General features: G+C 39.4%; 1 protein-coding gene and 1 long non-coding RNA gene across 3 annotated transcripts; one reads left to right on the top strand and one right to left on the bottom strand.

Moving 5' to 3' along the window:
- Positions 1-138: 138 nt before the first annotated feature.
- Positions 139-1,244, bottom strand: LOC117083470. Its single transcript, XR_004437096.1, has 2 exons — positions 1,122-1,244; positions 139-383 (listed from the first exon to the last, which is right to left on the bottom strand). It is a non-coding gene; the product is annotated as an uncharacterized LOC117083470 (long non-coding RNA).
- TIMMDC1 (translocase of inner mitochondrial membrane domain containing 1) lies at positions 846-26,186 on the top strand. Of its 2 annotated transcripts, XM_033211147.1 has the most exons (8): positions 1,277-1,660; positions 2,644-2,726; positions 3,381-3,546; positions 6,484-6,572; positions 6,909-6,976; positions 15,345-15,423; positions 18,901-19,011; positions 25,704-26,180. In XM_033211147.1, exons 1-8 carry the CDS (start codon positions 1,628-1,630, stop codon positions 25,852-25,854), a joined length of 780 nt encoding a protein of 259 aa, XP_033067038.1. In that variant the 5' UTR covers positions 1,277-1,627; the 3' UTR covers positions 25,855-26,180. The 2 variants fall into 2 exon arrangements, with proteins under 2 accessions (XP_033067037.1, XP_033067038.1); XM_033211146.1 differs by lacking the exon at positions 2,644-2,726 and having other exon boundaries at positions 846-1,660; positions 25,704-26,186.
- The last annotated feature ends 1,322 nt before the right edge of the window (positions 26,187-27,508 follow it).

Genomic DNA, 27,508 nt, shown 5'->3' with positions numbered 1-27,508 from the left:
CACTTCTACCTAACGTGAGATAAGCAGCAACCCAGAGCCAGAAGTCAGGGAATCTGAATTATTCATTCAACAAATATTTACTGAGCATCTACTACAATTCTAGGTCCTGGAGATACAGAGATCAATATATGCGGTCTGTGACCTCAAGGATAGTTTATTGAGACAGATTAACAAATAGGAAATTATGATGCAGTGTCATAAGTGCCACGATGAGTGCTGAATCAAATCTCGTATCCCAGAGTAGTCTTTGTAGCGCTGTCACTAATTCAGCTGGTCACTCTAGTCAGCCACTTCTCGGAGACTTGTGTATAGAATTTCCAGCTATCAAATTCCAGAAGTCTGTTTACTGTATTCTACTACAGTGTGGCAATTTTGATTTACAACTAGAAAGGAATAAAGGAGGTGAAGGGATTAGTAAAATGAATACGGGAAAAAAAAAAAGAAAAAGAAAAAAATGAATACGGGAGTATGCTTGTTAACAAGGATTGAATGAAATTACACGAATACTGAGAATATTTTAAATGCATTCATTTTAATGAAAACTATACTTCGAAGCATGTGTTAGCAGAGGTTGTAGTGACGGCAAATTATACAAACACAGAAATTCCAGAAATTCTCCCGCCTTTTGAGAAGCAGTAGACATATGAACTAAAGGGAGTGAAATCCACCTCATGAAGACCTGCCAAAAAGCTGATTCTTCAAAAAAGTGTTCTCGAAATCTTGGTGTAACTGGCACCAAGACCCATCCCCTTTACCTGCACAAATTCGCCTTTCCCTCTTTCCCTATTCCACTTGCACTGAATATTGCACTTTCTTCCTCACTGAACGGGATTCCTGGCTTTTTTTTTTTGAGACGGATTTTCGCTCTTGTTGACCAGGCTGGAGTGCAGTGGTGTGATCTTGGCTCACTGCAACCTCCGCCTCCTGGGTTCAAGCGATTCTTCTGCCTCAGCCTCCCAAGTAGCTAGGATTACAGGCGCCCGCCACAATGCCCAGCTAATTCCTGGCATTTTAATTACGCTAAATTACTTCCACCTATGACCACCTCAAGCTGAATGTAACTAGCCGCAGACGCTGTTTGCATGACCCAGGAACCACTAAGACACGGAAAGAACGCCTACCGGGACCACGCTGAGCTTCACTACCGGCAGCCAACTCACTTCCGGGGTGGACTCAGCACAGCAGTCGCCCGACCCGCCCTCAACCGGAAGTCTTTTGGGCTCTGGCTTTGCCGTCGCCCGGCCCCCTGGCCTTTGCCCCGCTCGGGCGGGACTTCCTTTGTCGTATTTCCAAGGACTCCAAAGCGAGGCCCAGGACTGAAGGCGTTGGTGTCGAGCCCTCTGGCAGAGGGTTATCCTGGGCCAAATGCACGGATTCTCACCTCGTACAGTTACGCTCTCCCGCGGCACGTCCGGGAGGACTTGAGGTCCTGAGGGCTCAATTTGTCTGTAGGTCGAGAGAAGGCCATGGAGGTGCCGCCACCAGCACCGCGGAGCTTTCTCTGTAGAGCATTGTGTCCATTTCCCCGAGTCTTTGCTGCCGAAGCTGTGACTGCCGATTCGGAAGCCCTTGCGGAGCGTCAGAAGCGGCCTCCCTACATCCCAGAGCCCTATTACCCGGAATCTGGATGGGACCGCCTCCAGAAGCTGTTTGGCAAAGAGTAAAAGTGCCTGGGGTCTGAAGTGGGTAGGGGGACGCGAAAGCGATGGCAGCCTGGGTCAGCCTTAGGACGCCAAGGATGGTGTGCTTCATTTTTAAATTATATTTGAGGTTCTGATGTTTGTAACCCAAACTTGTACCTTTTTTTTTTTTTTTTTTTCCAGACAGGGTCTTGCTCTGTCGCCTAGGCTGGAGTGCTCTGGTGCGATCTCGCTCACTGCAACCTCTGCCTCTCGGACTCGAGTGATCCTCCCACTTCAGCCTCCCGATTAATTGGGACTCCAGGCGCGCGCCACCACGCCCGGCTAATTTTTTTAAGATATATATTTTAAAAAAATTATCTGGTCTTGAACTCTTGGACTTAGGCGATCTTCCTACCTCGGCCTCCCAAAGTGCTGGGATTACAGGCGTGAGCCACCGTGCCAGCCCAAATTCGTATTTTTTTTTTTTTTTTAGACTGAGCCGTGCTCTGTCGCCCAGGCTGGAGTGCAGTGGTGCGATCTTGGCTCACTGCACCCTCCACCTCCGGGGTTCAGGTGTTTCTCCTGCCTCAGCCTCCCGAGTAGTTGGGATTACAGTTGCCCACTACCATGTCCAGCTAATTTTTGTGTTTTTGGTAGAGACGGGATTTCACCATTCAGCAGGCTGGTCTCGAACTCCTGACCTCACGTGATCTGCCTGCTTCCGCCTCCCAAAGTGCTGGGATTATAGGCGTGAGCCACCCCGGCTGGACTGCGCCTGGCCTGGAAGGGCAATTATTTGATAGTAACTTAATATTTAAGACAGCTATTTGTTAGAGCAGTTTCAGGATGACATCTTGGAAGCTTTATTAGCAGTTCTAGCTTCTTATGCGTTTGAGAGTAACAAACTGAATTAAATAGGTAGCTTTTCCTTATTATTTTAGATTGGCATGTGCCACCCACTGCATAGTGAACTTTCTCAGTGCGTTTCTTAAAAAACATTTATTTATTTGTTTATTTTTAGAGCCAGGATCTTTGCTATGTTGCTATGCTGTCCAGAACTGGGCTCAAGTCCTGCCTCAGCCTCCTAAGTAGCAGTGACTACAGGCATGTGCCACTGTGCCCAGCCCAATGCTTTTATTAATACAGTCCTATCTGAGTATTTCATGAAATTATTTAGTAAAATAGAATTTAGATTTTTTGTCTTAACGTCCACGTTTTTTTTTCTTTGATACATTGCCCTAAAATCTCACGAGTTGGTGTGATTTCTAAAAGTTAGCTTAAGATTTAAATGGAAATATTGGTCTCTCTATCCAACTCACAAATTCTTCCTGTTTTTAGGGGTAATAGTCATCAAATAAAAGCACCTTTTAAAAAACTTTTTATTGAAGTAGGAAATGCATTTCAAAAAAATGTATGTAAGTAGACTGATGAATGAATTTTCACAAACTGAACATAGCTGTACCCAACACTCAGAAGGAAATGGCAACTAGTATAACATCCCAAAAGCTCCCCTTGTGCCTTTTCCAGTCATTGTCTTTTCAGGAGTTGCCACTATCCTAACTCTAACCAGCATAGCTTCGTTTTGTCTGAGACTTACATTCCTTTTTATATAACTGAACTGTTTAATTCATCTGAGGATTCTACCTGTGATGAAAAATGTTGTGGTGTTAGCATTTGGGATAATTCTGATTATAGATTCTTTTGGAGAGCAATGTCCATAAACTAATCCCAAACAACATTGTCTTTTTGATGTTGTAGTGAACAGCAGAGAATTTCAAAGGAACTTGCTGATATCTATAAGATGGCAGCTACAGCAGGCGTCCTCGGCTGGGTGTATGGGGGTATACCAGCTTTCATTCATGCTAAACGACAATACATTGAGCAGAGCCAGGCAGAAATTTATCATAACCGGTTTGATGCTCTGGTATGTACTGGTGGTCTAAAGAAATTTAGGGCACACTGACTTAGCAATTCACTTTACACTTAATCATTCAATTAGCTTGTGGGGATGGAGGGTTGTTTTAAGGTGTCAGAGTAAAGAAATAAAGTCTATACTTTTTTTTTTTGAGACGGAGTCTCGCGCTGTCACCCAGGCTGGAGTGCTGTGGCCGGATCTCAGCTCACTGCAAGCTCCGCCTACCGGGTTCACGCCATTCTCCTGCCTCAGCCTCCCGAGTAGCTGGGACTACAGGCGCCGCTACCTCGCCCGGCTAGTTTTTTGTAGTTTTTAGTAGAGACGGGGTTTCACCGTGTTAGTCAGGATGGTCTCGATCTCCTGACCTCGTGATCCGCCCGATCCGCCCGTCTCGGCCTCCCAAAGTGCTAGGATTACAGGCTTGAGCCACCGCGCCCGGCCAAGTCTATACTTAATAACAGTGCAAGTACTAAGGTTAAAGTGCCTGCATGTGACTTGAGAGACTACTTCAGAACAGGCATGTTTGGCATCACCACTGTGGCTTTTCTTTCTGAAATATATTTCTTCCAATCCCCTGCTAAATCATCAAGGCTCAACTGTAACATATTTACCTCATTCACAAAGCCTCCCTGAGTATACGAGCTTACACTAAGGCAATAGTTAACATTTATAACTTTATAGAGTGCTAACTCATTTGTTACATCATTAGATCTGTACATTAGTTCTTCTGTGAGAATATTAAAGCTCAGAGAATTTTTAACTTTTTATTTTGAAATTATGGCAGGCTTGAAAGTTGCAAAAATAGTACAAAGATTTCCTATATACCTTTCATCCAGATATTCCACTGTTAACATTTTACCATGTTTGTTTTATCATTCTCCCTCTGTATAATATGTACTATTTTTTTCTGAACTACTTGACAGTAGGTTCTAGACATGATGAATACTTCAGTGTGTATTTCCTAAAAACAAGGAAATTCTCTTATACAACCACAATTATAATGTCAAGATCAGGAAATTAACACTGATATAGTACTGTTACCTTATTTAAAGACCTGTAAATTTTGCTAGTTACCCCACAGTATCATTTATTTTAAAAATAAATAAAAAAATATGTATTTTTCAGAAGTTAGACTTGAGTTCTTATTAACAAATTAAAAAAATTTTTTTGTCTAGTCCGGAAACTGACCCTGGATCACAGGTTGAATTTGCCTGTGGTACTGCTTTGGTCTCATTTAATCTGGAAGAGTTTCTCTTTGTCTTTCATGGCCTTGACTATGGGTGATTTATATTGTAGAATATCCCTCAATTTGGGTTTGTTTGATGGTTTCTCATGATTGCATTCAGGCTATGTTTTTTGACAGGGATACCCTAGAACTGAAATTAAATTAGAAACCTGTGATATCTCTGTCCCTATACTGGTGATATTTACTTTACTTACCTGGTTAAGATGGCCTCTGCCAACTATACACTGTAAAATTACTATGTTTTCTGTTTGTAATTTATAAGTATTTTGAGTACTTGTTATTTCCTTTGAGACTATGTAAATATCCTGCTTTACATCCAATTTCTACTATTTAAATGCTATTATAAACTATAATATTTCTACTATCTAAAAACGATTCTAAATTATAAATGCTATCTTAGCATTTTTTGATTTATTTTTAAAAAAATATTTTTTCATTTATTTATTTTTTGAGACAGTCTCACTCTGTTACCCAGGCTGGAGTACAGTGGCACAATCTTGGCTTGTTGCATCCTCCACTTCCCAGGCTCACTCAATTCTCCTGCCTCAGCCTCGCAAGTAGCTGGGACTATAGGCACGTGCCACCACTCCCAGCTAATTTTTGTATTTTTTGTAGAGACAGGGTTTTGTTATATTGGCCAGGCTGGTCTCAAACTCCTCAGCTCAAGCAGTTCACCCTCCTTGGCCTCCCAAAGTGTTGGGATTATAGGTGTGATCCACTGTGCCCAGCCTATTTTTATTTTTTAATTTATTATTTTTTTTTTTTTTGAAATTTTTTGAGGCAGGGTCTTGCTGCCTCAGTGCAGGCTGGAGCACAGTGGCAGGATCATAGCTCACCACAACCTCAAACTTCTGGACTCAAGGTTTCCTCCCTCCTCAACCTTCCAAGTAGCTAGGACTGCAAACACACATCACAATGCCCAGCTAATTTTTAAAATTTTTTTGTAGAGGCAGGATCTCACTATGTTGCCCAGGCTGATCTTAAACTTGTCGGCTCAAGTGATCCTCCCTCGTTGCCTCCCAAAGTGCTGAGACTACAGGCATGAGCTGCCATACCCAGGCAGTTTTAGCATTTAATGATGATTCTTGCCTGTAACAGTTATGACTGTGGTGGCCAAATGGGCATTTTCTAAAGTCTATCATTCTTTCTACATTTATTTGTTAGTATTATGCTCTAAGGAAGTGTTTTCCCTTCCCCCTCTATTTACATATTTATTTATGTATTTATAATTTATTTCTATCAGTAGGGACTCATGGATTCTTATTCTGTAGATTTATAATTCGTTACAGGTTGAGCATCACAAATCTGAAATCCTGAATGCTCAGATTCAAAACTTTTTGAGCATTGACATGTCATTCAAAGGAATTGCTCACTGGAGCATTTTCAGATTTCGGTTTTTTGGATTTGGGATACTCAACCAGTAAGTGTTAAATGCGCATATTCCCAAATCTGAAAAAATCCGAAACACTTCTGGTCTGAAGTATCAGATAAGGGATACTCAACCATTTTCCATCTCCTGATAGGAAAAGCTACACATGGAACCTCAATACTTAAAGAATCATATTTCTAGAGATTTTCTAGTATTTCTGTCTGTTTAAGTGTATGTGACTAATCCATGGCTAAAATTCCTCTACCACAGTTCTAGAATAGGGAAAATATGATGGTGTCTTAGAACCTCACAGTTTTTAAATTAACTTCAGCAATCTGCACATCGTGCTGCTACACGAGGCTTCATTCGTTATGGCTGGCGCTGGAGTTGGAGAACTGTAGCATTTGTGACTATATTCAAGTAAGTTCACTCTGAATTGTGAGATAGTGACTTTTCTTGATACGGTTTTAGGAGTGTGTCTTTTGAGCGGGTGGGGTTATGAAAACTGAATACCCACATGAAAGTGATTCATAATGCCTTTTTTTTTTTTTTTTCCAAGAACTTTTGTCTGTGTAGAAGACTGGTGCAGTTATGGTTTTACAACCATATCTGGAACACATTGAAGGGCCTAGGCTAGGACCAGGGGTTGATATAGTAGGCTTTTCTAAATCTATTAAGTCAGTGAAAATAACACTAAAGAAGGTAAATGGGATATGCTTTAAATCTTATGTTTTCCTTCTCCTCCCTTTTTCCCAGCACGGTGAGCACTAGTCTGAATGTATACCGAAATAAAGATGCCCTAAGCCATTTTGTAATTGCAGGAGGTAAGACATTTTTGTTTATATTTTTCAATCTTCTCAAATATAGTTTAGAAAATATGTAAGGACTTATACATCAGAACTACTGAATTCTTTGATTGGCTTCCCATCGCATCTCATCAACATTCATGCAAAATGTATTTATGGACAGTGTTGTGCTTCACCCTTGATATACTCAATGGGCAAAACAGCAAGGCCCTTGCTTTCTTTGAATTTTAATGTCTAACATGTATGTGATAAAACAGGTTGCTGTGATAGAAAGTAACAATTTGGTGGAACAATGGCATCTCATATGGACAGGGTAGTCAGAGAAGGCCTTTCTGAGGAAGTGACATTTGAGCTGATACCCAAAGAATAGGAAGCAATAAGACTTGCAAGGAAGGGTGTCCTAAATAGAGGGAACATAAAGGGGGAAGGCTCTAAGGCAATACATTTCCTTAAAAGCAGGATAGTAACCTGGTGAGTGAGGTAAGAGTAGCTTGAGATGAGATTGGTGAGGATGGTAGGAAGGGACTAAATTTTTTATGCTAAGAACTTGGATTTTATTTTAAAGCTCTCTGCCTCTAGTATATATGTCTTCTTTTAAATGAGCATTAAAAATAGAAGGTACAATGGTGATTACCAGAGACTGGATATGGGGTTGGGAAGATGTTGGTCAAAGGATACAAAATTTCATTTAGACAGGAGGAATAAGTTCAAGAGATCTATTTAGAACATGGTAACTGTGGTTAATAACAGTGTACTGTATACTTCAAAATTGCTTTTAAAAAGTAGATTTTTGTAATCCCAGCACTTCCGGGGGCCAAGTCAAGTGGATCACCTGAGATCAGGAGTTTGAGAGCAGCGTGGCCAACATGGTGAAACCCCGTCTCTACTAAAAATACAAAAATTAGCTGGGCGTGGTGGCACGTGCCTGTAATCCCAGCTACTTGGGAGGCTGAGGCAGGAGAATCACTTGAACCCAGGAGGCAGAGGTTACAGTGAGCTGAGATCACACCATTGCACTCCAAGCTGAGCAACAAGAGTGAAACTCTGTCTCAAAAAAAAAAAGTAGATTTTAAATGTTCTCACCACAAAAAATGGTATGTGAAGTAACGTGTAGGTTAATTAGCTTAATTTAGCCATTCCACAATATATACATATTTCAAAACATGTTGTACACCATATGTGTACAATTTTTACTTGTCAGATTTAAAAAATAATTTTAAAATGAGCATTCATTTCAGAAAGGTAAATTAACTGCCATATACACTCAATCACTAACTCATGTACATTCTTATACGTACAAAAACATACATACATATTGTGAACATAAGTTTGTTTTTGTTTTTTTGAGAATCAGTCCCTCTTCTTGAATGCACTTTCTCACTACCACGATTAATTTTGTTCGGCTTCTACCTTACCTTTCAAAGTCTAGATCATTTGTCAGCCTCAGCTTCCCTAGAGAGTCCTCCCTAGCCATTTTCCTATGTTTAGTTCTGTTTAGGTGTCTTTCCCCTGTGTTCATATACTTCACTATTTTTTTCTTTATCTTTGATTTTCTGCAGTTTGAAAATGATATGCCCTGGTATAATTTTGAGGAACATTTACTGTGCTTGGTGTTTTCTGAACTTTCTGGATCTGTGGTTTGTTGCCTGACTTACTTTAAGATAAATGGCCGGGCGCGGTGGCTCAAGCCTGTAATCCCAGCACTTTGGGAGGCCGAGACGGGCGGATCACGAGGTCAGGAGATCGAGACCATCCTGGCTAACACGGTGAAACCCCGTCTCTACTAAAAATACAAAAAACTAGCCGGGCGACGTGGCGGGCGCCTGTAGTCCCAGCTACTCGGGAGGCTGAGGCAGGAGAATGGCGTGAACCCGGGAGGCGGAGCTTGCAGTGAGCTGAGATCTGGCCACTGCACTCCAGCCTGGGCGGCAGAGCGAGACTCCATCTCAAAAAAAGATAAATTCTCAGTTATTGTTTCAAAGATTTCTTTAGCTTTCTCTTCTCCTTCTGGTGTTCTAATACACTTATACCTTTTGTAATTGTTTCACAGTTCTTGGATATTTTATCTGTTTGGTTGGTTGGTTGGTTTTAGTGGGGGAGGTTCCCATCTTTTTTCTCTGTCTTTTGGTTTTGGAAGTGTCTGTTGATATGTCTTCAAGCTCAGGGATTCTTTCCTCAGCTGTGTCCAGTCTGCTATTCTTGAGTTCTGTCACAGTGGGTTTTTAATTGTTTTATCGCTAGCATTTCTCTGATTCTCTCTTAGAATTTCCATCTCTCTGCTTATATTGCCTGTCTGTTCTTGCATGCTATCTACTTTATCCATTAGAGCCCTTAGCATATTAGTCATAGTTGCTTTAAACTCCTCATCTGGTAAGTCCAGTATCCCCACCATATCTGAGTCTGGTTTTGGTGCTTACTCTATTAGTCTTACTTGGTCTCTTCAAACTGCTTTTGCCTTTTGGGATGCCTTGTAATTTTTTTTCTTGTGGTAAATAGGTCTTTAGTAATTTGGTATTAAGATGTGGGAGAGGGAAGGTGTTTTATAGTCCTGTGGTTAGGTTCTTAGTCTTTTAGTGAGCCTGTGCCTCTGAAATGTTAACTTTACAAGTGCTTTTCAGTTTTTTTCCTCTCCTTTGGTGGGACAGGATACTACAGTGGGTTGGAATGGGTATTTCCCTTCTCCCACATGGGAGACTAGAGCAGTTGCATTTGGATATTCCCCAGATTGGTTAATCTCTGACAAAACCCCAGTAGGTTGGGCTGTGCAAAACCGTTTTATCTTGAGGGCAGGCCTTTGTGAGGATAACAGAATGTTCTGGCATATTTCATAATGGTTACTTTTCTTCCCCCTTGCCAGAAGCCTGAGGGGATTTTTCTCAGATCTTTACTGGGAGAACCTGGTAGAGCTCCTGGAGTGTGGGGACCCTCTGTGACTGGGCCCCCTACAATTTTTATGTCTTAGACTTTTCTATACTGAGCTTCCAGCGATTTATCATTTATAGTCAAGGTTTCCTACTCTGGTACTGGTTTCCATGGAGGCTTCTGCTCATGGGTTTCTACTATAATAAGGTGTGATTCTCTGTATTTATCTGTCTGTCTCTCCTATTTTGAGGGCAGCAGTTTACCCATAATCTCACTTCTTTGATGCATCTAAGAGGAGTTGTCAGTTTTTCCATTTGTTTAGGTTTTTACTTGTTGTTAGGAATAAGTGTTAAATTCTAAACTTCTCACATGCCATACCAGAAATTGGAAGTCTCCTTTTGCTTTTTGCCCCACATCTTGACAAGCTGATAAGAAAGCCCAAGTGCTACCTTGATTGACACCGGCAGGAAATTTCAACCATTCAATCTCAGGCCTACATGAGGGACCTCTTGCTCTAGCCCCACCTTCTAAAACCACAAGCCAGTCATTCACCCTTCAGGTTCTCAAGTCATTTTGGGACGTTCTTGGGATCCTGCCTTGCTCTCCCTAGAAAGCCTCATTATGTGTGTAATAAACCTTTTGGTATCCTCTTAGTACTTCTCGGTACTTTGGCATCTCAATATCTAATTCAAATTTTGGGTAGAGAGGTTTATTGTCTCTGGAGGGTAACCACAACATCTTGGATGTAGAAAAGCCAAATGAATTCAGAAAACCATTGGAAGGCCAGGTGCAGTGGCTCATGCCTGTAATCCCAGTGCTTTGGGAGGCCAAGGCAGGCAGATCTCTTGAGGTTGGGAGTTCGAGACTGGTCTGGCCAACATGGTGAAACCCCGTCTCTACTAAAAATACAAAAATTAGCTAGGCGTGGTGGTGCACGTCTGTAATCCCAGCTACCTGGGAGGCTGAGGCAGGAGAATGGCGTGAACCCAGGAGGCGGAGCTTACAGTTAGCCAAGATGGCGCCACTGCACTCCAGCCTGGGCTATAGAGCGAGACTCCGTCAAAAAAAAAAAAAAAAAATGTTAAGCATAATTAACTGTGCAATTCAGCAATTCCATGTCTTAGAATCTGCCCAAGATAAATGAAAACATGTCCACGCAGACTTATGTATAAATTTTTATAGTGGTGTTATTCTTGGCAGCCTCAAACTGAAACGACCCATAAGTTCATCAACTAGTGAATGGGTAAATAAAATACATGTCCATTCACTTGAATATTTTCATCAATGAAAAACTGATACATGCTGCAACATGAATAAAACTTAAAAACATTAAGTGAAAGAAGCTAGACACGTTCTATTCATATGAAATGTCCAGAATAAGCAAATCTGTAGAGTTAGAAAGTACAGTAGTGGATTGAGGTGAGATTGGGAACCAGGAGTAACTACAAAGGGGCATGGGGGATCTTTTTGTAGTGATGGAATCATTTTAAAATTGGATTTTGGTGATGATTATATAACAATGCAACTAATTTTTTTTTTTTTTTTTTGAGACGGAGTCTTGCTCTGTCACTCAGGCTGGAGTGCCGTGGTGTGATCTCAGCTCACTGCAACCTCCACTCCTGGGTTCAAGCGATGCTCCTGCCTCAGCCTCCTAAGTAGCTGGGACTACAGGCGCAGTCCACCACCCGTGCCTGGCTAATTTTTTTTTCATATTTTTAGTAGAGACAAGGTGTCACCGTGTTAGCCAGGATGGTCTCCATCTCCTGACCTTGTGATCCGCCCGCCTCGGCCTCCCAAAGTACTGGGATTTCAGGCGTGAGCCACTGTGCCCGGCCACTAAATTTTTTTACTACAAATTATTGAATTGTACGTTTTAGTGAATTTTGTGTGATGTAAATTATACCTCAATAAAACTGTTAAAAATACACTAACACAGAAGGGGAAAAAAGCAGTGCTTTTAGATAGGAAGAAGCAAAATTGTCTGTATTTGTAGGTGATATTTTAAAAGATGACTTGAAAAATTATTGCTAATCAGTAAAGTGTAAATATATAAATAGGCTTTTTATATTTCAATGGTTACTTGAAAAGTAAAAAATTTTCTTTATAATAGTACCAAGAATGTAATATAATAAGGAATAAATTTAATGCATGTACAACTTCTCTGAAGAAAATTACAAATCATAAATAATAAAAATGGGGAAATAGTTGATAGTTAACCCAGTATTTTTCTGCTTCATTTATAAATTGAAAGCAATTCAAATCAAAATTACAGACTTTTTTAAAAAAAGAACTTGATACAATGTCTAAATCGTATCTAAAATGCTGATTATATAAGCATAGCAAAGACATTTCAGAAAAAAATGATGAGGGGTTCTTGCAACTGTAAAATTAAAATCTGTATAAAGTTACAATAAAGAGGACAGTAAGGTATTGGTAGATCTGTGGAATGGAATTCAAAGGTCAGGAACAAAACGAAGTACAGTAAAAGTGATATCTTTAAGTAAAGTAAAGGTGATATTTCGCATTTGTGGGGAAAGAATAGACCATTCATGGGCTGGAACAGTTATTAACTATTTGGAAAGAAATTATACCTGTATTCAGTTCAACAAAATTAGTTAACATTTATTATGGTGCTTATGTAAAAAACGTCCATAAAAGATAAGGGAAAGTATAGAAGTAAATGTGTCTCTGATTTCTGCGTAGGAAGATATATAAATGTGTACATATACACAGTTGACCTTTGAACAACACTGGAAACAGCTTTGAACACAATAGCAATGCTGACCTCCACCCTGCGCAGTTGAAAAATCCACATATAACTTTTGACTCTCCCAAAAGTTAGCTACTAATAGCCTGCTATTCTCCAGAAGCCTTACCAATAACATAAACGGTTGATTCACACATAAATAGATTGGTATCTATGTATATTTTATGCACTTAAAGACACACATTTTTCTTAATTTTTTTTTTTTTTGGTATTTCTAGGCTAGACAGTTTATCTGCAAGTTTTTCCAAATTATTGCACATTTCCAAAACATTTTTCAATGTATTTATTGAAAAAAATTCATATGACCAGGCATGGTGGCTCATGCCTGTAATCCCAGCACTTTGGGAAGCCGAGGCGGGCATATCACTTGAGGTCAGGAGTTCGAGACCAGCCTAGCCAACGTGGTGAAATCCCATCTCTACTAAAAAATATTTAAAAAGTAGCCAGGTGTGGTGGCGTGCACCTGTAGTCCCACCTACTTGGGAGGCTGAGGTAGGGGAGAATAACTTGAACCCGGGAGGTGGAGGTTACAGTGAACCAAGATCGTGACATTGCACTCCAGCCTGGGCAGCAGAGTGAGACTGTCTTAAAAAAAGAAGAAAAAAAAGAAAAAAAAAAATCATGTGTGAGTAAATCTGCACAGTTCAAACTCGTGTTTATCAACTGTATATATTTTTAAGCATAAGAACTAAGAAACTAGGAAACAGGAAACCACAGTTTTGGTCACATAAAATTTTTAAACTTACCTATGTCATAAATATATAGAAGACATTAAACGTAAACAACGCCAAAATAATATTATGTGCAGATAGTGGATAAAAGCCCTAATACATCAAAAAGAAAGGATAGCTCAGTTGAAGATTGGACAAAGGACATGAATTTGTAATTCACAGACGTACCATAAATAACTTGTAAACCTAGGGAAAAACAGCTTCTTTTCTCTACTAATCAGAGAAATGCAACTTAAAATTACATACCACTTCTGGCCTATCGAATTGGAAAAAATAAACTAAGAGAATGCAGAAGACTAGATTACTAGCATACTTTTATTTGGAAAATAAGTTTATGCATCCTTTTTGAATAGCAGTTTAGTAATTTAAGTCAAAGGCCTTAAAAATGTTTATATTTATACCCTTTGACCCAGAAATTTCATTTCTGTGAGTTCATCCTAAGGAAACAGTCAAATGTATAAGAAAATTATTTGTAGAGGGATTATCATCACACCTTTATTTAAAATATCTATAAATAGAAAATCTAAGTGTTAGACAAAAATTTGTGGTACCTCCATGCAATGGAACCAGGAGGGAGAAAACTTAGTAATACAGAATTTAATAATATGTTCTGTGAAAATAAAAAATTTAGTATGTACACCATGACACCAGTTTTTGTGTTTTTGTTTTGTTTTGTTATTTTAGACAGAGTCTTGCTCTTTTGCCCCAGCTGGAGTGCAGTGGCGCAATCTCCGCTCACTGCAACCTCTGCTGCCTGGGTTCAAGCGATTCTCCTGTCTCAGCCTCCCGAGTAGCTGGGATTACAGGTGTGTGCCACCATGCCTGGCTAATTTTTGTATTTTTAGTAGAGACGGGGTTTCAGCATCTTGGCCAGGCTGGTCTTGAACTCCTGACCTCGTGATCCACCCATCTCAGCTTCCCAAAGTGCTGGGATTACAGGTGTGAGCCACTGCACCCAGCCCCAGTTTTTTTTTGTTGTTGTTGTTTTTTTTTTTTTTTTTTGGAGGATCAGAAAATAAGACTAACTCATTACTGACTCTGGGTAATGGGATTAAAGGTGATTTTGGTTCTGGTGAATTTTGAAAATTTTAAAAATGAATATATAGTACTTAAAAATATAAACCTCAACTGTTATTTCTTTTGTTTTTTGAAACAGTGTCTCATTCTTTCGCTAAGGCTAGAGTGCGGGGGTGTGATATCTGCTCATGGCAGCCTCCGCCTCCGGGGTTCAAACAGTTCTCATGCCTCAGCCTCCTGAGTAGCTGGGATTACAGGCGTGCACCACCACACCTGGCTAATTTTTGTATTTTTAGTATAGACAAGGTTTTGCCATGTTGCCCAGGCTGGCGTAGAACTCCTGACCTCAAGTGATCTGCCCACCTTGGCCTCCCAGAGTGTTGAGATTACAGGTGTGAGCCATTGCACCTGGCCTCAAATGTTATTCTTTAAAAAGTGTTACCACCTTAGATGGTATTAGTTGCATTGTGCATAGTGAAAGGAAAATGAATCAGCATGATTGATGCACAGTCCCAGCAGAAAGGAAAGAAGTCTTTCTGCGCACTGGTAGCATTGAAGGCCAAATGCTGCTTGCTTGTCACCCTGCCTGAGTGGTGTCGTGTAGCAGTACAGAGAGAGTGAGTCTAGGGGAAGGCATAAACTGGAGGGGCTAGTGAAGGTTTTTTTGCTTTTTTATTTTCCTTGAAGAAAGAAGAAAGAAAGAGAAGGGGAAAACATTTTCAAGTTTTTAAGGAGAGTTGGAGAAAAATGAAGCAGAATAAATGGATCCATAGAACAGATTGGAGTTTTTTTTGTAGGAGAGATGTTTCTTCCTTTGAATCTGCGGAGTGGATGGGAAACTACCTGTGTTGGCATTTTAGATTCAGGAAGTATAGGCTGTAGTAGTATATTAACATTGGATTCAGAAAGCTCACTTAGGGATTTGTGCCCATTTTATAGAAGGAAAGTTTTAAAATAGGATTCTAGTATTTAAAGATGATTTAATATTGCCTTTCTTGTTTTTACATAGCTGTCACGGGAAGTCTTTTTAGAATTAACTTAGGCCTGCGTGGCCTGTTGGCTGGTGGTATAATTGGAGCCTTGCTGGGGTAAGCATTAACATGGTTTGGTTCTAGATTGGCACAACTTTCATTAATGCCTTGCCTATTAAAAAATCTCATTTATTTTCAAAAAACAAATTTAATCCTTAGAATCTATAAAAGATCTCTACTCTTGTATTGGCAGTAGCTTTGACTGTCCAGTTCTAATTCTACCCCAATAGTTTGTCTTATTTACAGTTTTTTTTATAGTTTATTTTACTTAACAGCTATTTCAATAAATAACATTTATTTAATACAACTATCTAAGATAGGGCCCTTTTTCAAAATTCCTTTTTACCGGGTAAAACTGTTTAAATATTGCTAACACCTGAAACTATAGTTTGAACAAACGTATTTATGGGAGCAGGGAAAAAAGAACAAAAAACAATTAACAGGCATATTCCATAAAAAGTGTTGGTAGGATTTTATTTGTTTTGCTTAATACATTTTTTTAAAAAGTTCTTCCCCCAACTTTTTACTTTGAACAATTTCAAACCTACAGAAAAGCTGAATGAATTAGTACATTAAAACCCCATATACCCTTCACCTAGATTCAGCAATTGTTAATGCCTTGGTGATGTTTTCCATATCTGTGTATATGTGTGGGATGTGAATGTGTTTCTTTTCCTTTCCCTTTGCTTCTTGGCTAAACTGTTTGAGACCTCATAATACTTTGCCCCCATATATATTAGCGTGTATCTCCCAGGATGAAGAATACTCTTCCATGAAATCATAATACAATTATCACAGTAAACATCGTTTCAACACAACTATCTAAGTTAGGGTCTATATTAAAAACTCCTCAATTATCATACTAATGCCCACAGTGTTTCTCCATTTTGTTTGATCATCCCATCATGATTACATTAATGTACTTTTGTCAAGAATACAACATAGGTGAAGTTGTATCCTCATGTATCACATCAGGAGATATTCTGTTACCCATTATAAGTAAGATTAACTTCAATTACTTAATATATTGGTTTTCTGCTGTGTAACAAATTACCACAAACTGAGCATGTATTGCATGTGAAACAACACCCTTGTAGTTCTGCAGATTATAAGTTTGGCTGGGTTTCGCTGCTCAAGATTTTACAAGGCCAAAGTCAAGGTCTTGGCCGGGCTGGGCTCTTTCCTGGAGGCTCTGGGGAAAAATCGGTTTCCAAGCTCATTCAGAATTTAGTTCCTTGTGGCCAGGCACAGTGGCTCACACCTGTAATCCCAGCATTTTGGGAGGCCGAGGTGGGCAGATCACTTGAGGTCAGGAGTTTGAGACTAGCCTGGCCAACAGGGTGAAACACTGTCCCTACTAAAAACAGAAAAATTAGCCAGGCGTGGTGGCAGGTGCCTGTAATCCCAGATACTCAGGAGGCTGAGGCAGGAGAATTGCTTGAATCCCATATACCCTTCACCTAGGCAGAGGCAGAGGTTGCAGTGAGCCAATATTGCACCATTGCACTCCAGCCTGGGCGACAGAGTGAGACTCAGTCTCAAAAAAAAAAAAAAGAAGAGAGAGAAAAGCAAAAAAAGAATTTAGTTTCTTGTGCCTGGAGGAGGTCTGAGGTCCATGTTTCCTTGTCGGCTGTGAGCCGGACTATTCTCTGTTCCTTGAGGCCACCACCCACATATCTTCTCCCAGGGCCCCTTTGTGTTTAAACCAGCTATATAGCACATTGACTCCTTCTCATACTTCGAATCTTCAACTTCCACTCTGCCACTAGCCAGGGAAAACTCTGCTTTTAAGTGTTCACTCAGATATCTATCTCCTTTTTTTTAACCTCAGATTCAACTAATTAGTAACCTTAATTACATTTCTCACATAAATTTTGCCATGTATGATAATATAATCGTGGGCATAATATATTCACAGTTGAGGGATTAGGCAGGATATTTGGGAGGACCACTTTAGAATTCTGCCTACCACATTTGGTTAAGGTGTTATCTGTTCAGTGCCTCCATTGCAAAGATATCTTTTTCCCAATGTGATTAATTAGTAATCTGGAGGGTGAAACTGTGAATATCCTGCTCTCCAACTGTCTTTTCATTGTGTGTTTTTAATGATCCATTGACGACCCATGCTGTAATCGGTTTGTTACTAGAAAGGTGGTTGTAAATGTTGATAAGCTAATTCTGTCAGTTCTTCTGTTTTTATTAGTTGGTATTTGACTAGAAGAGTGCTACCTTCCTCCTCCACCTGTTCACCCCTTTTTCTACCTTCTTTGAAGGAGAAGATAATGCTATAGATTTAATGATTTTTTAAAAATTTAAATTAAATAAAATCAGCATGTCATAATCTACTACTGCCATTACTTTTGTTGTAGCATTAATATACCTGTTTGGTTTGAAGGGAAAACTTGTAGAAGTTAGCAACAAAAATATTTTATATTGTGGTAATAAACACATAGCATAACATTCACCATCTTAATCATATTTTAAGTGTATAGTTCAAAAATGCTAAGTATATTCACATTGTGTGTGAGATCTCTAGAACTTTTTTCTCTTGCAAAATGAAACTAGATCCGTTAAAAACTAATTTCCCCTCCTCATACCCTCCAGCCCTCAGCAAACATATTTCTACTTTCTGTTTCTATGATTTTGACTACTTTATATACTTCATATGAGTGGAATCATACAGTATTTTCCTTTTGTGACTAGCTTGTTTTACTTAGCATAATAATGTCCTCGAGGTTTATCTATGTTGTAGCCTGTGACGGATTGCCCTCTTTTTTAAGGCTGCATAATACTCCATTGTATGTGTATGTCACATTTTTTTTAACCATCTGTCAGTGAACATTTATGTTGCCAAGTGAAAGTAGTTTTTAGTATGAGGTTACTTAAATTGTAGCTGGAGGAAATTTAAGGTATGTGAAGGTCAAATACTTCTAGTTTAAGAACACAAGAACCAAATTCTCTTCATCACTATAGCAATAATTATCTAAATCAGTTTCTCAGTGGGTTGCTGTTGGCATTGTGGATGAGACAGTTATGCCAGACTCTTGAACTTTAGGATATTTTGGTGATCCCACCCTCAAAAGCCAGTAGCATCCCTTCTTCAACCAAAAATGCCCTCCACATTTCCTGTCTCCTAGAGGAGCTGGTGCCATTCTGAACTAGAAATTTCATTTCTGAGAAATCTTTGGTGTGGGACTACTTACTAGATCCTGTCATAAATATATACTTTTTTCTCTTCATTTTAATTTATTTCTCATTCCTCGTAAAAACAGCCAGTTTCTAGATCTGTTGTTTTATTATATATCAGTTAACTTTAGGAGGTTGTAGTGATTGTTTTTCTCTGTTGTTCAGACCAGAGAAGAGATTACCTCAATGTTTTTCTTTATTTGACAAGGACACTTTAATTCTCAAATGTTCCTATACCTAATAGTGAGCAAGTGGCTCTGGTGTTGCTCACACCTTAGCAGAGAATCTCACATGTTACAAGGTCTAATGATTCCTTTTTCCTAAGCTTTCCCTCTCCTTTCTTCTCAGTACTCCTGTAGGAGGCCTGCTGATGGCATTTCAGAAGTACTCTGGTGAGACTATTCAGGAGAGAAAACAGAAGAATCAAAAGGCACTCCATGAGCTAAAACTGGAAGAGTGGTAAGGAACATGTTAAGCCCAGGGAATCTTGGCTGTCTTGTCCCAGGCCTTATATAGTGGTGCTCTGTTAAACTTGTGTACTCTAAACTGCCACTCAGTTCAAAGAAGAGTTTATTTTTACTGAGTCCTTCAACTCATTCTGTACATTGTCTTTTAATCTATTTAAGGAGAATGGCAAAATGAAGGACATTAATTTTAGTTTTAATTTAACAAAGGTCTTTGCATATTTTTTTTAAGTTAAAATGTTGTACATCTTACTTGCTTGCATATTTTTTGTTTTCCTATGTTCTTGACTGCATAGGAAATTACCTAAAGGGAATATTCACCAAGGAGTGAGCTTTACCTGGCTTACTTAAAAAGTGACATCCTTAGCCAGGCAGGGTGGCTCATGCCTGTAATCCCAGCACTTTGGGAGGCCAAGACAGTTGGATCACCTGAGGTCAGGAGTTCGAAACCAGCCTGGCCAAATGGCGAAACACCATCTCTACTAAAAATACAAAAATTAGCTGAGCATGGTGGCATGTGCCTGTAGTCCCGGCTCCTCAAGGAGGCTGAGGCAGGAGAATCACTTGAACCCAGGAGGTGGAGATTTCAGTGAGCCATGATTGCACTCCAGCCTGGGCCACAGATCAAGACTCCATCTCAAAACAGGAGAAAAAGTGACATTTTTTTTTTTTTTTGCATACATATGTATGTAAGACACAGCATGTTAAGTCTCCACAAAGATTCTGTTTCTTGCTGTAGACACAGAGGAATTAGGTGGACAGCAGTTGTTCATGCACTGAATGCAACTGAGGAGCATGAAAACTTTTACCTGTTGCATCTAATCATTTCCTGGGATGCAGTTTGTGGGGTAGGGCAATCAGACTGATAGCTGACTTTGCACAGATTCAATATGTACGATGAATATAACAGGCTGCTGTCTAGTGCTCCTGAGTACAAATGATTCTCACTAGTTCAGCTTCCTGGGTACCTAAGATAGCATTGGCTGCTGCTGTTGCTGTTTTGGTATTATAATTGGATAGATGAGAAATCATTTTTTTCCAGTGTTTTCATTTGAAACCTCCATTTCTGCTAACCACACACACACATACATGGAAATTCTTAAGAGCTGTAGTCCATTATCCAAGGACTTATGTGCTATATAAGAAAAAAAGCATTGAGGTTGCAGTGAGCCAAGATCACGCCACTGCACTCCAGCCTGGGCCATAGAGCAAGACTTCATCTCAAAAAAATAAATAAATAAAAATTTAAAAAATAAATGAAAAATTAAAAACTGCAGAAGTTTGTCAGTGATTTAGAGATCAGTGATTTTGAGATGGAAAAGCTTAAGAATGGCTGGCTAAGGCCATTCTAAGGTCATTCACCTGGAGTCTTCCACCACTGGCAACCCTGCCAATTCTAGTGGCTGAACTGTCATGTGCACTGCCTGAAGACTGGCCCATCCAGGGCCTGCTGCCACCATTTACCTCCCCCCATCAGGTTAACAGCAGATTTGCCAGCAGAAAACTTACAGGTCAGGAGAGAATGGGATGACACATTCAGAGTGCCGAAAGGAAAAAACCAACAAAAAAACCCCAAAAAACTCCTGCAAAGAGTATTATACCTAGCAAAGCTGTTCTTCCAAATTGAAGGAGAAATAGTCTTCCCAAGACAGGCAAACACTGAGGGAATTCATCACCACTGGACTGCCTTATAAGACATGCTTAAATAACTCCTACATGTGAATGCAAAAGTATGGTAACTACCATTATGGAAACACATGAAAGAGTAAAACTCACTAGTAGAGCAGATACACAAATAAGAACGAGAAAGGAATCAAACCTTATAATTACAAAAATCCACCAACCATGGAAGTAAATAAGAGGGGAAGAAAGGAACAAAGATTATACAAAACAACCAGGAAACAATTAACAAAATGACAGGAGTAAATCCATACCTATCAATAACAACGTGGAATATAAACACTTTAAATTCCCCAAGTAAAGATTTAGACTGGCTGAATGAATAAAAAATAATTTAAAAGCTCAACTATATATACTGACTACAAGAAACTCACTTCACCTGTAAAGGTACAGATAGGCTGAAAGTAAGGGGATAGAAAAAGATGTTCATGCAAATGGAAACCATAAATGAGCAGGAATAGCTATACTTAGGCCAGATAAAATAGGCTTTAAATAAAAAACTACAAAAAGAGACACGGTCATTATATAATGATAAAGAGATTAATTCAGCAAGAGGAAATAACAACTGTAAATATATATGCATCCAACACCAGAACATCCATATATATATAAACAAATAATATTAGAGCTAAAGGGAGAGAGAAACCCTAATGTAATAGCTGGGGACTTCAGTACCACACTCCCAGCACTGGACAGATCATCTAGACAGAAAATCAACAAAGAAACATCAGACTTAAACTGTACTATAGATCAAATGGATCTAGCCGACATTTACAGAACATCACATCCAAGAACTGCAAAATACACCTTTTTCTTATCTTGGAATGTTCTTCAGGATAAACCATATGTTAAGCTACAAAACAAGTCTCAACAATTTTTTAAAGATCAAAATAACATCAAGTATTTTTTCAGACCATAGCAGAATAAAACTAGAAATCAGTAACAGGAAGGACTTTGGAAACAGTGCAGATACACAGAAATTAAATAATATGCTCCGGAACAATGAATAGGTCAATGAAAAAAGAAGGAAATCAAAAAATTTCGTGAAACAAGTGAAAATAGAAACACATCATACCAAAACCTATGGGATACAACAAAAGTATCACTAACAGGTACGTTTACAGCAATAGATGCGTCCATCAAAAAGTAGAAATGTTTCAGATAAACAACCTAACACCACACCTGAGGGAACTCGAAAAGCAAGAACAAACCAAACCCAAAATCAGTAGAAGAAAATAAAAAGATCAGAGCAGAGCTGAGAGAAATAGAGACTTAAAAACACACACACACACACACACACAAAAGAAGAACTAAATGAAAAGTTGGTTTCTTGAAAACAAACAAAATCAAGAAACTACTAGTTAGACTAAGAAAAAAGACCCAATTAAGTTAAAAAAACAAAAAAGGAGACATTACAACTGATACCACGGACATACTCATATCATTAGAGATTATTATGAAACAACTATATGCCAAGAAATTGGAAAAGCTACATAAAATGGATACGTTCCTGAAACCCTATAATCCATTGAGATTGAGCCAAGAAGTAATAGAAAACCTGAAGAGACCAATAACAAGTAACAAGACTGAACTGGTGATAAAAAGTCTCCCAACAAAGAAAAGTCCAGGACCACATAGCTTCGTTGCTAAATTCTGCCAAACAGTTAAAGAAGAATTAAGACCAATTCTCAAACTATTCCAAAATATTGAACATGAGAGAATTCTTCCAAACTCAGTCTACAAGGCCAGCTTTACCCTTATACAACAAAAACCAGACAAGGGCACGTTAAAAAACAACAACAACAACAACAAAAAACCTACGGGCCAATGTATTCTACAAAACAATCCTTAACAAAATACTAGCAAACCAAATCCAAGGGTACGTCAAAAAGATTATACATCATGAACAAGTGGGATTTATCCTGGGGATGCAAGGATGGTGCAACATACACAAATCAATAAATGTGTTACATCATATAAACAGAAGGAAGAACAAAAACCATATGATCATCTCAATAAATGCAGAAAAAGCATTTGGTAAAATTCAACACCCCTTCATGATAACACCTCCCAAAAAGTTAGGGGTAGAAGGACTATTTCTCAGTACAATAAAGGCCATATATGCCAGACTCACAGCTAATATCATACTGAACAGGGAAAAATGAAAAGCTTTTCCCTCAAAGAACTGGAATGAAATAGGAATGCCCACTCTTACCAGTCTTATTCAACATAGTATTGGAAATCCTAGCCAGAGCAGTTAGGCAAGAAAAAGAAATAAAAGGCTTTGGAGGGCAGGCACCGTGGCTCACACTTGTAATCCCAGCACTTAGGAGGCTGAGGCAGGTGGATCACTTGAAGTCAGGAGTTCAAGACCAGCCTGGCCAACATAGTGAAACCCCATCTCTACTAAAAATACAAAAATTAGCTGGGTGTGGTGGTGCACACCTGTAATCCCAACTACTTGGGAGGCTGAGGCAAGAGGATTGTTTGAGCCTGGGAGGTGGAGGTTGCAATGAGCCAAGATGGCACCACTGCACTCCAGCCTGAGTGACAGAATGAGACAAAAGAAAATTAGCTGGGCACAGTAGTGCATGCCTATAGCCCCAGTTACTTGGGAGACAGGCCAGAGGATCCCTTGAGCCCAGGAATTCAAGGCAGCAGTGAGCCATGATCGTGCTCCTGCACTCCAGCCTGGGCAACAAAGTGAGTCCCTGTCTCTTTAAAAAAAAAAAAAAGTGGGGCAGGGGGTTGGGGGAAAACTTGTATTTCTGAAAAAATACATACAAGTGGCTAAAAAATACATGAGAAGGTATTCAACATAACTAATCAGGGAAATGCAAATGGAAACCACAATGCAATGTGGTTTGGGGACAGTTTGGGGAATTGGGGTGATATTTACCCCAATTAGAATGTCTGTTATCAAAAAGACAATAAATTTTGGCAAGGATGCAGAAAGAAAAGGGAACTCATGTACTTTTGGTAGGAATGCAAATTAGTAAAGCCACTATAGAAACGGTATGGAAGTTCCTCAGAGAACTGAAAATAGAACTACTGTATGATCCAGCAATCTTCCCTACTGGGTATTTATCCAAGGAAAAGAAACCAGCATATCAAAGAGTTATCTGCACCCCCATGCTTATTGCAGCACTATTCATAATAGCCAAGGTATGGAATCAATGTCATTGTCCATCAACAGATGAATGGATAAAGAAAATGTGGTATATATACACCATAGAATACTATTCAGCCATAATAAAGAATGAAATCCTGTCATTTGTGGGAACATGGATGAGCCTGTAGGACATTGTTATGTAAAATAAGTCATACACTTACAAATACTGCATGTTCTGTTGCTCATGTGGGAGCTAAAAAATGGGCTCATAGAAGTAAAGAGTAGAATTATGGTTACCGGAGGCTGAGGAGGGGACAGGGAGAAGCATAAGAAGAGGAGATTTAAGAGATTGATTAATAGATACAAAATTATAACTGGATTGGAGGCATAAGTTCTAGGGTTCTGTGGCACTGTAGGATGACTGTAGTTAATAATAATTTATTGTGTATTTTCATGTAGCTAGAAGACAGGATGTTTGAATGGTCCCAACAGTATGAAATGATAAATGAGGTGGTGTGTATGCTAATTACCCTGATTTGAGGTGATGCATATGCTAATTACCCCGATTTGGTCATTACACATTGTATATGAAAATATCACTTTGTACTTCATAAATATGTATAATTATTAGTTTCAATTTTAAGAAGGATGGATAAAAACAACTTGAATCATAGTAATGAAAGAATACTTTGGCAGAATTAAAGCGTCAAAATTGTATAGCATATACACGTATGTGTGTTTGTGTGTGAGTGTGTGTGTGTGATATTTCTAAGGACGGTTAATTCAATAAACGTTTAAGTGTCTTGTATGTGCCTACTTCTTCACTTGAAAAATAATACAGGAAAATCAAACAAATTGAGAGTCAAAAAAAATTGCCTCAATGAGCAGAAAATGTAGAAAACTGACTATAGAGATATAGAAGAACAAATGACCAAATCTGTTTGTGAAGAGTTGAGAAGAAACTTTAACCCTGATAATCACTTAAGGAAGGCACTAATACTTGATTTAGAAACAGAACTGATCTATTATTTGGAAATTAGATTTTAACTTCATGAATATAAATCTATAGTGGTGTTCTCTCTGACTTTTTTCTACCTAGGATTACCTTTTTTTTTTTTCTTTGAGACGGAGTCTCGCTCTGTCACCCAGGCTGGAGTGCAGTGGCGCCATCTTGACTTACTGCAAGCTTCGCCTCCCAGGTTCATGCCATTCTCCTGCCTCAGCCTCCTGAGTAGCTGGGACTACAGGTGTCCGCCACCACGCCCAACCAATTTTTTGTATTTTTAATATAGACAGAGTTTCACCATGTTAGCCAGGATGGTCTCGATCTCCTGACCTTGTGATCTGCCCGCCTCGGCCTCCCAAAGTGCTGGGGAGGCATGAGCCTCTGCGCCCGCTGATTACCATTGTTACAGCCTTTGTCCAGTTCCTACAAGGTCTGGTCACAGAGTTTAAGAGTGGCAAGGTACTCACATTCCCCCAGCCCTGGGAGCAAGAGAAGAGTGAGACTTCAGGCCTTCATATCTTAGCACAAAGTGTGTCAGTTCCCACACATCACTCCTGTGAGAACTCTAGGACCCAGCATACTAGGAATATCTTACTGATCAGAACTGTCACCACAACGGTATCCATTATGGTAATGTGGAAATCATAATTGGCTTTCTTCTCTCCTAACCTATTAGAATATAAAATATAGTCTCCTCATAGAATATAGTTTTACAAAGGAGAGAAGAGAGTTACTGCATTTGAAGTGCAGGCAGCAGTGTTCACTTCTAAGTTGCTATACCAAAGCAGGGAGGAAAAGACAAATGCTATCCTTTTTGTTTTAAATCTGTAAGAACTAAAGAAATGGAGCGGTATTTGATTTATCCTTTTTTTTTTTTTTTTTATTACAGGAAAGCCAGACTACAAGTTACTGAGGACCTCTCTGAGAAAATTGAAAGTAGTTTACAGAAAAATGAACCTGAGAATGATGCTAAGAAAATTGAAGCACTGCTAAACCTTCCTAGAAACCCTTCAGTAATAGATAAACAAGACAAGGACTGAAAGTGCTCTGGACTTGAAACTCACTGGAGAGTTGAAGGGAGCTATGCTGCCATGTCCGTTGAATGCCAACAGACAGGCCACTCTTTGGTCAGCCTGCTGACAAATGTAAGTGCTGGTACCTGTGGTGGCAGTGGCTTGCTCTTGTCTTTTTCTTTTATTTTCTTTTTAAGAATGGGGCTGTTGTACTCTCTCTTTACTTATCCTTAAATTTAAATACATATTTATGTTTGTATTAATCTATCAATATATACATACATGAATATATCCACCCACCTAGATTTTAAGCAGTAAATAAAACATTTCCCAAAAGATTGAAGTTGAATTTTACAGTTCATATATTCATGTGGTCCTTTGAAAGGGTATTCTAGAAATCACTGGAAGGAGGAGAGGAAAGAACCAGGTAGGCAAATGGTCTGTGAAACCCTTGGGTCCTGGAAGCAGTGTGAGTGTAAATGTATAGTAGTATTTGGTTTAATCTTAATGAACAAAGGTGATTTATTTTGCACTTGAAATAAATACAAATTCAACAAAAAGTAGATCAGCGTTATTAAAGAAACTGTTCAACTTTGTGTCTTCCCTTAGTATTGCTGACAAAGTATTGCTGTAGAATACAGGAATTACTTAGAATAGGAACATAGTCATCACAACTATTACTAAATGGAAAAGAAAAGAATTTCTGAATTAATTATTCCGGTCAATACAGGAAACACTGCTAGTATCTTATGTTGGTATTAGACCTCTCTGCCTACATTGAGAATATAGTTTTACATAGGAGCATGGTTTGTGAAGCAGCATAGTGAGGTAGCTAAAGCCATGGGCTGCCTCTAAAGGCTTTGAATCCCAGCCATGTGGCTTAGCCATGAGATGTGCATTTGAGAAATGTTGTCGGCTTTTGCTGTCCAACTCCAAATTTTCAGATGATAATGTGATTATCCCAGCTTAAGTTGCATCCTGAAGGGGTGGCCTGCCCCTCCACACCTGTGGGCATTTCTCGTTAGGTGGAACGAGAGACTTGAGAAAAGAAATAAGACACAGAGACAAAGTATAGAGAAAGAAAAAGTGAGCCCAGGGGACCGGCACTCAGCATACAGAGGACCCACGCTGGCACCGGTCTCTGAGTTCCCTCTATTTATTGATCATTTTCTTTACTGTCTTAGAAAAAGGGAAGTGGCAGGATAATAGGATCATAGTAGGGAGAAGGTCGGCAGTAAGACATGTGAATAAAGATCTCTGTGACATGAATAAGGAAAAGTGCTGTGCCTTGATAATGCATATGCAAACATCTCCATAAACCTTTTTAGTGCATAAAGAGCAGCATTGCCGCTAGCAAGTCCCACCTTCAGCCCTAAGGTGGTTTTCTCCTTTCTCAGTGAACAGAACATATAATCGGGTTTTACAACGAGATGTTCCATTGCCCAGGGATGGGCAGGAGACAGATGCTTTTCTCTATCTCAACTGCCAAGAGGCCTTCTTTCCTCTTGTGCTAGTCCTCCTCAGCACAGACCCTTCACAGGTGTCAGGCTGGGGACAGTCAGGTCTTTCCCTTCCCACGAGGCCATATTTCAGACTATCACGTGGGGAGAAACCTTGGACAATACCTAGCTTTCCTAGGCAGAGGTCCCTATGACCTTTGGCAGTGTATGTGTCCCTGGGT

The sequence above is a fragment of the Trachypithecus francoisi genome, unplaced genomic scaffold, assembly GCF_009764315.1.
Source record: "Trachypithecus francoisi isolate TF-2019V2 unplaced genomic scaffold, Tfra_2.0 Lachesis_group0, whole genome shotgun sequence".
NCBI classification, from domain to species: domain Eukaryota; kingdom Metazoa; phylum Chordata; class Mammalia; order Primates; family Cercopithecidae; genus Trachypithecus; species Trachypithecus francoisi.
This window is presented reverse-complemented; position numbering and strand designations above follow the sequence as displayed.

Bases quoted from the DNA above. Each gene is read 5' to 3' on its own strand.
- TIMMDC1 (XM_033211146.1), top strand. From the start codon at position 1,467: ATGGAGGTGCCGCCACCAGCACCGCGGAGCTTTCTCTGTAGAGCATTG. The intron at 1,661-3,380 runs GTAAAAGTGCCT...TTGATGTTGTAG, and splicing joins CAGAAGCTGTTTGGCAAAGA to TGAACAGCAGAGAATTTCAA. The intron at 15,424-18,900 runs GTAAGCATTAAC...CTTTCTTCTCAG, and splicing joins ATAATTGGAGCCTTGCTGGG to TACTCCTGTAGGAGGCCTGC.